Below are 12,200 nucleotides of genomic sequence, written 5' to 3' on the forward strand. Positions count from 1 at the left end.
TGGGTTTCTGTGTCATGGGAACAGTTACCACCAAAATTTGGAAAGTTTGGATCTGTGCGTTGTGCTGAGAGACCCCAGATGAAAACACAGCAGAAGCCATCACTGGGGTGGGTGGGGCAGCCTAACCGGGGTTCTGGGATCTCAGTCAGGCTGGGCAAGCACGTGACCTGGGCGGCTGCTGAAACAGCATTTCTAAGGTGTCACCTGCCGGTTCTCAGTCTTCACGAAGCTCCACAGGAGTTTCCCACTCACCGTGGGGATGACGTCCCTGTGACAAGAGTTCCTGATGCAACCCCCACCCCCAGGCTCCTGCTCTGAAGGGAAAAGCCAGAAGGGGATGAGGGAGGGCAGTCGGGGAGGCTGAGTGTGCATCTGATCCAGATCATGGGGGCCCCAGACCCGGACACCCCAAGGCTGTGCTTTTCCAGACAAGGGTGTATGTGTGTATAGGTGTGTGTGTGTAGGTGTCTGTGCATAGCTGTGTGTTTAGGGGTGTGTGTGGAGGTGTGGAGGTGTGTATGTGTGTGGATGTGTGTGTGTGTGTGTGTCGGTGTGTGTGTAGGTGGAGAATCACTGCTCTAGAAGGCAGAGGCCTCCGCAGAGCTCAGGGAGTAGAAACAGACAGAAGGGGAAGGGGGCGGGGCCACTAGGGAGGGAAGGAAGAGCGGGGAGGCAGTGGGAGGGGCCTGGGCAGAGGCCCCGCCCCGGGCCACGTGACCCAGCCAAGTGCTCCTGCCCCGGGAGGAGGCCCAGCGCAGAGCGGGAAGGACAGCAGAGCTCACACAGCGACCGCAGGCCCTGTGAGCGTTTCTGGACCGGAAGTTTTCCTCACAGAGAGAGGGGCCTGCAGAGAGCAGGCCCCATGGAGCCCCCGTCAGGCCCTGCAAGCAGGAGGCATGTCCCCTGGAACAGGCTCCTCCTGGCAGGTGAGAGGGGACAGTTTTCAGGGAGTGGGCAGACACTGGAGAACAAGAGACGGGCTGGTCTCTGGGGGAGACGGGGCTCTGAGAGGGGACAGAGGACTTCTGTTCAGGCCTGAGGGCAGAGGGCGGGGAGCAGGGGAGGTGGGGGGCTCAGCCCCAGGGGACTCTCCATGAACTAGAGTCAGTGAGGGGCGGGAAGACCTCAAGTGGTGTTGGTTTTGTAAGTTATTCTTCACTGAGCAGTAATTGTTGAAAACTGATGACAATAATATTTTATTGTGTCACCACAGAAAAAGACATAACCAAGACAGTAACCACAGTCCTTACCCGGCACCCTTAGAAACTGACAAACACCAGGCTGTGGGATTCCTGGGAACACTCCTTCCTTCATCCCCAGCTATTAATACCTGGAGCCTGGTCCAGGCACTGGGGTGTAACGAGGATCAGACAAGCCCCTGCCCTCACGGAGCCCACGCTCTGTGGAGAGGAAGACAGACAAGGAGAGAGATCTAGAATGTGCTGTCAGGCGCTGACAGGCGTCATGCAGGAACCAGACAGGGAAAGGTCAGCAAGTGAACACGGAGGGTCTTTACAGCAGCTGTTCGTTGTGGGGGGCAGCTCCCAAGAGGCCCCTGAGTGTGAGCAGGCGTGTGAGGGCAGCGAGGGAGTGAGCCGGGGGACAGCTGGGGAAACAGAGGAAATACAGAGCCCAGAGGGGCTGAAGTGATGGGGGTCATGCTGCTGACCTTGAACCAGAAGGACACATATATACACATACACACAAACACATACACACGCACGCATGCACGCACACATATACACACACAGACACATACACACACATATACACAGACACAGATGCACATACACACAGACACATATACACACACATATACACATACACACATATACACACACACAGAGACACAGACACACACACACAGCCTCACACAGTATAAAAACACACACCAAGGCTGAGGGATGAAGAGACCTGCTCAGGACCCAGGGCACCATTTTCCCATCGCCACACACAGGTCAGAATATTAACTGATTTCTCTCTCTTCCCTCCTAGTCTCACTCTTTTTTTTTTTTTACTAGTCTCACTGTTAACTTTCTGGCCCCTGCCCACCACTGCCGGCCTCAGTGTTGACACGGTGCTCCCCCTTGCTGCAGAAGGGACAGATGTTCTTCTACTTGCCCACAACATGACAGAGAATAGTCTAGGCTATGCCTGGTACAGAGGAGAAAGGGTAGAAAACATCCAGTTAATTGCATCATACAGAGTAGACACTAATGTAACTACCAAAGGGTCTGCACACAGCGGAAGAGAGACACTTTACCCCACTGGAACCCTGCTCATCCAGACTGTCACCCAGAAAGACACAGGATCCTACACGCTGCTCGTTACAAACGATGATTTACAGACAGAAAGACAAACTGGGCATCTCTGCATACACTGTGAGTGCTTCCTCTCTGACCTTGGGGTATTGGGTGGGAAAGTGAAAGTGAGAGTCGCTCGGTCGTGTCCGACTCTTTGTGACCCCATGGACTATACAGTCCATGAAATTCTCCAGGCCAGAATACTGGAGTGGGTACCCTTTCACTTCTCCAGTGGATCTTCCCAACTCAGGAATCAAACCCAGGTCTCCCACATTGTAGGCAGATTGTTTCCCAGCTGAGCCACCAAGGAAGCCCAAGATAACTGGAGTGGGTAACCTATCCCTTCTCCAGCAGATCTTTTGATCCAGGAATCAAACCAGGGTCTCCTGCATTGCAGGCGGATTCTTTACCAACTGAGCTACGGATCGGGGTAAGTTCTGTTCACACACACAGGACTGACAGACCCGGATGGTGCCTCCATCCTCCTCTGCATTATGTCCAGTGTTGGGGTTTGAACATTTAGTGCAGGACCCACGCTGTGGAGACAAACTCCAAAGGGTCAGAAATGCTTTCCAGGAAGCCAGACCCTGCAGACACCCTGTGCAGGAAGGATGGTCTGATGGAGGGACTCAGCAGAGGGAGAGCACTCTCAGTCCAGTGCCCTGGGTCCCTCCCCAGGACCATGACCCTGAGGAAGACCCTTCAGGACTCAGGGAAGACCCTGGCCTGAGGGCCCCCAGGGATCCTCACAGAGAAACTCAGCCCCAGGAAGCCCTTCTCCAGACCCTGTCCCAGGACTCCTGCCTCCAGTGACACTGAGCCAAATCCCTAGGCTCCTAGCTGGTCGCCAGCCAGAGCTCAGCCCTGAGAGCCACAACCAGGCAAGGGGACAGCCTGGTCCTGCTCCTGAGACTCAGCATGGAGGTCACAGGGGCACAAGGTCCCCAGGTGGTCAGTCAGCTGCCCTGGGGGACTTGGAGACTCCAGAGAAGTCTCAGCATCCCCAGGGAGGAACGAAGGAAGGAAGACACTCCTAGAAGCTCCTCATCCCCGGGGTGCCGCCCAGGGAGCTGTCTCCCGAGGCTGGTTGATGAAAACCAGGAGACACAAGGTGGTCTCTGAATCCCTCCCTGTCCTGTCCACCACTAAACGCAACTGCACAGTCAACCCCCGAGGAAGCCTGTGCTTCTCCTAGACATAGAGCAGGTGGCCTCACACTCTCTGAGCTCAGCTCCCCATGCATTTGTCTTCGATACACAGACCTGCCTTATTCTTTAACGGCTCAGTCTGGCTGAGAGGTGAGAGATGCCAATCATGATTGAAGATGCTTTTAGAGAAGCCAAAGGTGGAAAAGGGGCAATGTTCTGTCTGTTATCTGCACAGCGGTGCTACCCACACCCGTCATCATCAGCAACAACTCCAGCCCCTGGGAGCACGAGGACACTGTGGTATTAACGTGTAGATTTGAGACTCAGGACATCTTCTACATGTATTCGATCAACAATCAGAGCCTCCACAACAGCACCAAGCTGGAACTGTGCAAGAGAAACAGGGTTCTCACAGTGTTCAATGTGACAAGGAATGACACAGGACCCTATGTGTGTGAAGCCCGGAACCCAGAGAATATCATCCATGGTGACCCAATCAACCTGAATGGCCTCTGTGAGTAACCTCTGTTCCTACATGGCCCAGGCCTCCTGGCTGAATCTACAGTGCCAGAGGCCAGGCCGTACCCATCCCTCTCAGGTCCAAGAGCAAGGACCCTCACCCTGGGACACCCAGGCTGGCCATGACTTCCTGTCCCAGGCAAGCCCAGGCAGGCCCACCTTGAATCAAGACTAGGAGGGGATGGACTGCTCTGTCTTGAGAGGCTCAGGGTCACCAGCCTGTGATGGAAGAAACAGGTTAATGTCTTAGACTCAGGATGAGTGAACATGAGAGGTAATGGTTGAGACTTTCTACAACAAGGCTGTGATCCAGACAGAAGGACGCTGTGGCCCTAATACAGACCAGGAATTTCCCTTCCCTCTGGTTGTACCATGTGTGGCTTTATGCTCTTTGCTTCAGATGGCCCAGACACCCCACCACTTCCCCTCAGACTACTGTTACCATTCAGAGGCAAACCTCAGCCTCTCCCACCACACAGCCTCTAACCCCAGCCACAACGTGTCCCTGGTTTATCACCGGGAGGCCCCCACAATCCATACAGGAACTCTTTATCCCCAACATCACTGCAGATAAGAGTTGATCCTGTAACTGCCTTGTCCATAACTTTGTCACTGATCCCAGTAAAACCACAGCCAAGGCTATCACAGTCTCTGGTAAGTGGCCCCTGGTCCATCAGTACCAAGTTTTGTGGTAGAGCCTGTAGGTTTTCAGAAAAGAATCTGAAAGAAGTTACCTCCCAACTTCCCAGAAGTTACAAACAAATTCCAAATCAGCCCCTGAACCCTCCCACTACATCTCAGCAGACCCTTCTTCCTCCTGCTGTCTGATTTCTCCTGGCAGACCTTGGGTCCAGCCTGGAATGTGGGGAGGAGATTCTCTCAGACCCTGACAGCCTCATGTAGGGGGAGATAGGAAACAAAGAAGGGGCCCCAGGGTCGAGTGCCTTTTGTTGTTGTTGAAGAAATGGATATTAATCTCTTACCAGATGTGATTTGCTATGTGCTCGGTCGCTCAGTTGTGTCCGACTCTTTGCGGCCCCATGGACTGTAGCCCACCAGCCTCCTCTGTCCATGGAATTTTCCAGGCAAGAATACTGAAATGAATTGCCATGCCCTCCTCCAGGGGATCTTTCCCAACCCAAGGATCAAACCCAGGTCTCCTGAATTGCAGGCAGATTCTTTATTGTCTGAGCCATCAGCGAAGCCCAGTTGTGTGAACTCCGTTGGTTTATTTAAGCGCCATGGGTCTCAGACGTATGTACACACAGCAAGGACGACACCCCCTCCGTCATGGGAAGGGGAGGATCAGAACAGATGGACCTAAAGGATTCTCCCACAGTGCCAGCCACACAGAATGAACTGGAAACAGTCGGCTAATATTACTATTACTCATCAGGCATTGAGCAGACCTTCCCTCTAAGACTGGCAATAGGGATGGGAAGGAAAAACAAGGGGAGGGGGCATAATGTAAGAGGAAAGAGTCCTTAACAGGAACATGAATAGGACATGGAGCTGGCTACAGTGAGAGAATGTCGAGTTAGAGGAAGTCCGAGGTTTCAAATGTGATTAAAAAAAGAGAGAGAGAGATGCAATCGCCTGCAGCAGGAGAGTTGGGACGACACTGTGATGACAAAACACACGACCACACACAGACCTCAACGCGTTTCCTTCCTCCCTAACCAGGCCCTCTCCCCCATAGGACTTCTTGCGGTTTTTCTGGTCAGGTGAACTCAGGCCTTCGTCTCCCCCTTTATCTTCTGCTTTCAGGCCAAGAAAACAGCCCAGCCCTCAATAACGAGATTGTTATCGCCATCATGACTGGGATCCTGGTTAGGTTGGCACTGGTGACCACTCTGGGGTGTTTTGTTTTCCTCAAGATGACTAGAAGGTACAAATGGCAATGCCCGATGCTAATCCTGTCCCCCAGGCTGATGCCAAGCCAGGAAGAAAGACACCCTATCCTTGGATTCCGGACCTGGCTCTCCACAGCCTCCCTACTCCCCCCAAAGACATTCCCTCTCATCCGCCAGCCCCTCCTTCACCAGATGCTGACCTGGGGTGGCTTCCCAACACCTTCTTCATCTGTATATTAGACACAGTTAACTCCCCACTGTCTCCCCATTTTCCCTGGTGGCTCAGTGGTAAAGAATCCGCCTGCAATGCAGAAGATGTGGGTTTAATCCTTGTGTCGGGAAGATCCCCTGGAGAAGGAAATGGCAACCCACTCCAGTATTCTTGCCTGGAGAACCCCATGGACAGAGAAGCCTGGAGGGCCACAGTCCACGAGATCGCAAAGAGTTGGACGCGACTGTGCATCTGACCACATACGTACACACTCCCTATTTAGAAAAGGGAACCCTCCTTGTTCCCTGTTTTGACACCAAAGCTGTGACCTCCTGCTGCCTCCTGCAACCCTCAGAGATAATCTTAACCTTTCCTAGGGCCAGTGGACAGAATGACCTCAGAGAGCAGCAGCCTCCAGCAGCCACCCTGGGTGAGTGTCTTCTCAGCCCACGAGCAGCTGGGACACCCTGTTCCTATCCTCGTCTCTGCTCCAGCCAGCCACCGCCCTGGGGCTTCATCACAGGGGATCCGCACTGACTGGCCTGCTAGATGTGTGAGTTCTGAGTCATGGGTCACCTCACTGGACCCTAAATGCCCAGAAGGTCCCTCCCTGGGTGATGCCCCTTCTCCCATGGTTCTCTGGAAGCTGAGGACCCCCAGCCTCTCCTGGGAGGATGGGCTAAACGTCCTCACACCTCTGGTGCTAACTGCTGTCTCTGCTCCTAGGACATGATCCCTCTGGCAGCTCTGTCTCCCCGGTAAGCACATCCTTTCCTTGTCTCTTCTCCCTGTGGTCCCAGCTGTGCAGACTCAGGGCAGTGGGACTGTCCAACACTTCACAGCACAGACACCCTTCACTCTAAGGTAGCCAGCAACATGAACTCCTTCCTGGTCAGGACTGGGACTCACTTCACGGGCAGGACACCCCCACACCCTGCGCTGAGCCTGCCTGGTCCCTTCACGATTAACCCTGGAGTCCAGCCAGGAATAGAGTGGGCACTCGGAGCTTCAGACAGGGGTCTCGGGCTATCGAGGGTGTGGCATACAGCCCAGATGGGGACTGAAGTGAGGGCTTCAGGCTTGGAGGTGGCTGCTTGGGAGGCAGGGCTGGTCACTTCTGAGGAGAAATGACTCTCTCCCTGCCCTCCTGATGCCCACTTTCTCTCCTGCCCAGGCCTCCCTACCCAGCCCCAGGCCAGTTGTTCCCCTCTATGAGGTGAGTGTTGGGGATGAATGGTCTGATCCTGCACTTCTAAGGGCACGTTCTTGAGGTCCAGGAAACAGCAGCAAAAATGGGAAAATGGGTGAAGAGGAGTGATGCATCTGGGGCTAGAAAGCCTCCAGTACAGCCATGCTCCCCACAAAGCACCTCTGTGGACCCCGGGCCAGGGAGATCCTGGGGCCTGTTCTGAGAAGTTTATAGGGGCTCAAAGGCCTCTTCTTTCTTTACAGGAATTACTGTATCCCAACAGATCTCTACTGCCAGATCCACCCCGAAGTAGATGTGGTTTCTTAGTTTGCTCCAGGAACTTCCCCCTAAGGGCTGTGGAGAAGAGCCCGCCTGAGACCCAGAGTCTGAGTGAGGTCAGAAACCTGAAGCAGAGAAACAGCTGCGACCTGTGAAGATACTGGGGGACCTGGGCTCAGCCTTAGTGTCCCTCCTGGCCTTCTGGAGGCCCTGACAAGGCTGCTCTGAGCCCCGGATGGATGAAGGCAAGGACTTCCATTCCCTGAGGAACTGAGGGCTTCCAAGGGAAGTGGCTGGGCCTGTGACCCGCTGAGAGGTGGGCTGTGGACCACCTGAGAGGCCTGAATAAAGAGGACTTTCCTCTCATTTGCTCTTTTTGTGCACATGGGCTCCTGCCACCTAAAACTCACCCAGGTTCCACAGCAGTGGGACAAACTGTCTCCTCCTCAATGTGGCCCTCGGGCCTCCTCCCACCTGGGCCTCATCTGCCGCCCCCTCCACACACCTGAAGAACTGAGGTCACCTGGGGAGGGTGAGCTTCCCATGTAAGTTCACATGGGTCAGTTTAGCCACATTTCACCCAAACAAAAGTGGTCTGTGCACTAAGGCACAGAGCCCAGAATTCAGGAGGATGTTCGGCCATTGCCTGAGTGTTGTTTGTTATGAGATAAGAGACAGTTACGAAACCTGCTAAGTTTCACATCATGATTTGGCTCTAAGATACTCCTTATCTCGTATGCACACAATGTTGGGTTAGAGAAAGTGACACCTCTTGTTGTTTCCTATTGCTGCTGTAGCAACTTATCACAAACCTGTGGTATAAAACAACACAAATCAAGATGTCAACACAGCTCTGTTCTTTCTGGATGGTCTAGGAGGGAGTTTGTTTCCTTGCCTTTCCAAGCTGTGAGAGGCTACCTGTTTTCCTTGGCTTGTGGCCCCTTCCTCCATCTTCAAAAGTCAGCAGTGGAGTATCTTAAAGTCAGGCTCTGCTTCCATCATCACATCTCTTTCTCTGGCTCTGCCTCTCCTGCCTTCCTTTTTCTTTATAAGGACCACCCTTGTGATTATATTGGGCCCAGCCAGATAACTCACCATAATCTCCTAATCACATGATCCTTAATTTATAATTTCCCTTTACTTTGGGACATCTGCAGAGATTCCCACTTAAGCCACCTAAGCCTGCATGCCACAACTACTAAACCCACACACCACAACTAGAGTCTGTGCACTGCAACAAAAGATCCTGCGTGTTTCAACAAGACTCAATGCAGCCAAATAAATACAATTTTTAAAAATATGTGGTCAACTTTGAGGGGCCGCTGTTCTCTCTATCACATCTCTCAAGGTTGTGGTCATCATCTTCTCTCACTGCAAACTACTCATAGTGCTTTAGTCGCCAAGTTGTGTCTGATTCTTGCGACCCCATTGACTGGGAACCTACCAGGCTCTTCTGTCCATGGGATTCTCCAGGCAAGAATACTGGAGTGGGTTGCCATTTCCTTCTCCAGGGGGTCTTCCCAACCCAGGAATCAAACCCAGGTCTCCTGCATTGCAGGGAAATTCTCTACCGATTGAGCTACAAAACTACTACTCATGGGCAATCTGGAATTGGTCTTCCTGACTGTGGGGTTAGTTCCTGATTTGATGTGCACACCACCCTCACTGTCCTTTAGCCATGGAGACAGAAGCCAGTAAACACTCCCTGAAGCCCTCTCCACCTCTTCCTTGTTAGAACGCTGTGTTAAGAATGTAAAGAAAGCAGATGCAGCTCCTTTGGGTAGCTAGTGTTGGTCAGCACCATGGACAGGGTCTTCACGGGCTGCACAGAAAGGACCCAATAAAAAGGAATGACTGGAAATCCCGCCCATTTCTATTCTTTCTTTAAAAAAGATGCAACGAGGCAGAACGTTTAAGGGATAGCCTGCTTTGCTCTAATTTATAAGTCGTGAACCTTTTGCATGTGTCTGGACAGTACTTGCTGGCACATCTTTTACAACTTGCCACACTGCTGCTGACCACAGCCCCTGGGGAGGCTGAGAACTTACTTTGGCATCTCAGGGAGTCTCCCCACCCCTGAGAGTCAGGCAACTGTCCTGCCTGCAACATTAAGGGAATATTTCATGATTAACCTTCTGAACCTTGGTGCCTGACCTTGGAAACACAGCCATCCATCACTGAGCCTGGAGCACCACCTGAGCACAGCCTTCTGTTCCCTGAGCACAGCCTTCTGTTCCCTGAGCCCCAGCTGAGCTTCCCAGGGTACTCAGGCTACTGAGTACTGAGCAGTACTCAGTACTGCAGGCTGAGCAGAGCTCCAGGTTACTTTCCCAGCTCCTCCAGGCTGAGAGCCCTGTGCTGGGTGTCCTTCCCAGCAGAGCAAACCTTTTTCCTGAGGGAACAGTGGAGCATGAAGACATATTTCCCAGGGCAGAACACCAAAGAACTGTTCCATCTGCCTGCAACCCCCAGGTGAAGAGAAAAGACTGGGACCCTCAGAGTCATCCCTTCTCCTTGTTCCCATCCACCTCACACTCACAAAACCAAATCTGACCCTCCAGACTCATCCCTGCCCTTCCCAGTGGCTCAGGTCCAAGCCATCCATTCATGGAACCTAGTGTAAGGATCGTGGGTGCTCTTATTTTTATTAATTCTTTCTTCTGCTTTGAGTTGGATTCTTTTTGCTGTCAGTTTTCTAGTTTCTTGTGATAGAATCTTAGATTATTAATTTGAGGTGGTGTTTCCTCTTTGCTAATAAAAGCATTTTGTTGCATAAGTACCCTTCTCGGCATTACATAAGCTACATTCTACAAATGGTTGTATTTATTTTATTTTTATTTATTATTTTTATTTTATTTTAAATTTGGTTAGATTTTAGATATGACACCAAGCCTAAGCAATGGAAGAGGATGAACTGGACCTTCTTCTCTTTGGCCAGTCTTTGAAAGGTCAGCTAGCAGCAAATTCTCATAGTTTTCCTTCATCAGAGAATTTCCTGATTCCCCTTTCATTCCCAAAGGATAAATCTGCCAGATTAGAATTCTTAGTTGACAGTTCTTTCCTTTCAGCACTTGAAAAATACACCACTTCCAAATTTTCAGGTACAAAATCTACTGTCATTTAAATTAGAGTTTCTGGGATTTCCCTGGTGATCCAGTGGTTAAGAGTCTGAGTTTCCACTGCAAGAGGCAGGGGTCAATCCCTAGTCAGGGAACTAAGATCCCCCATGCCTCGGGGCAAAAAAAAAAAAAAGATCCTGAATAGGAAATGGGTTGTTTGTCTGGATTTTTTTAAATTGAAGGATAATTGCTTTATGTACTGTATTGATTTCTGCCGTGAATCAGCCATAGGTATACCTATGTCCCCTCCCTCTTGATACCCCCTCTCACCTCCCTCCCCAACACACCCCTCTAGGTTGTAAAGATATTTTTTACTTTGTCATCAGTTTTTGCAAGTTTAATATGTATCTTAGTGTGAATTTGTTTAGACTGATCCTATTTTGAGTTCACTCAGCTTCGTGAGCCATTATTGTTTCAATTTTTTTTTCAGTCCATGTTTTCTTTTCCTCTGCTTCTGGTATTTCAATGGTACAAAAGTTAAATCTTTTTATTATTGCCCCCGAAAGCTCTGGGACTCCGTTCACACATCAAATTCTTCCACAGAATAGAAAAAGAGATACAGTTCCCAACTCATCCTGAGATTAAAACCAGAACCAAAAGGAGAATGTCAGACCAGTCACACTTACGAACAGAGATGCAAAAATCCTAAGCAAGGTTTTAGCAAACCAAATCCAGCAGTATGTGAAAAAAGATGACACACCATGACTAAGTTTTGTTGGCCCCAGAGAAGTAAAGGTTATTTAACATTATAAATCTATAAATGGAAGTGCGCAGGAGCTTCTAGGGTGCAAGCAATGTTTTGTTTTCTGATCTAACTGCTAGATACGTGGGTATGTCCAATTTTTTAGACATGATTAAGCAATACACTTATGACTTGCACATGTCTTTGCATGTAATACATCAGTTTTTAAAGTTTTAAAAAATCTACATTGTGTGCCATATTAACATATCAAAGGGAAAACTCCTGATTATCTCAATAGATATAGAAAAATAATTTAATAATATTTGCCATCAGCTTATATTTGTAAACTATTGCACTATGAACACAAGGGAACCGCCTTAATCTGATTAAGAATACCTAGCAATTTCTACATTCTCGTGTTTTTTACAGCATTGTTCACAATAGCTAAGACTTGGAAACAACCTAAGTGTCCATCAATGGATGAATGGATAAAGATGTAAAGAGGATGTGAGATAGAAAGATGAAATATTATTCAGCTATGCAAAAGAAAGAAATCTTACCATTTGCAAAAAAAAAAAAAGGTGGATGGACTTTGATGGCATTATGCTAACTGAAATGAATCAGACAGGCAAAGATACATACTATATGATAGTGGCCCCAACCTTTTTTAGCACCAGGGACTGGTTTCATGGAAGACAATTTTTCCACAGATGGGGGCTGGGGGATCATTTCAGAATGATTCAAGCACATTACATTTTTTGTGCATGTTATTTCTATTATTACATCAACTCCACCTCAGCATCAGGCATTAGATCTCAGAGCTTGGGGGACCTATGCTATATGATATCACTTACATGTGGAGTACAAAAAAAGCCAATGCATAGAAACAGAAAGTAG

General features: G+C 50.1%; 1 protein-coding gene across 1 annotated transcript; it reads left to right on the forward strand.

The window, feature by feature from the left end:
• Positions 1-738: 738 nt before the first annotated feature.
• Positions 739-7,643, forward strand: LOC110123319 (cell adhesion molecule CEACAM7-like). Its single transcript, XM_070450766.1, is given in 9 exon segments — positions 739-926; positions 2,022-2,381; positions 3,687-3,965; positions 5,738-5,858; positions 6,412-6,464; positions 6,761-6,792; positions 7,209-7,250; positions 7,487-7,503; positions 7,505-7,643. Coding segments are annotated over 9 exon segments (1,014 nt in total). The 5' UTR covers positions 739-862; the 3' UTR covers positions 7,551-7,643.
• The last annotated feature ends 4,557 nt before the right edge of the window (positions 7,644-12,200 follow it).

Source organism: Odocoileus virginianus, chromosome 20 (genome assembly GCF_023699985.2).
Source record: "Odocoileus virginianus isolate 20LAN1187 ecotype Illinois chromosome 20, Ovbor_1.2, whole genome shotgun sequence".
Lineage (NCBI taxonomy): Eukaryota > Metazoa > Chordata > Mammalia > Artiodactyla > Cervidae > Odocoileus > Odocoileus virginianus.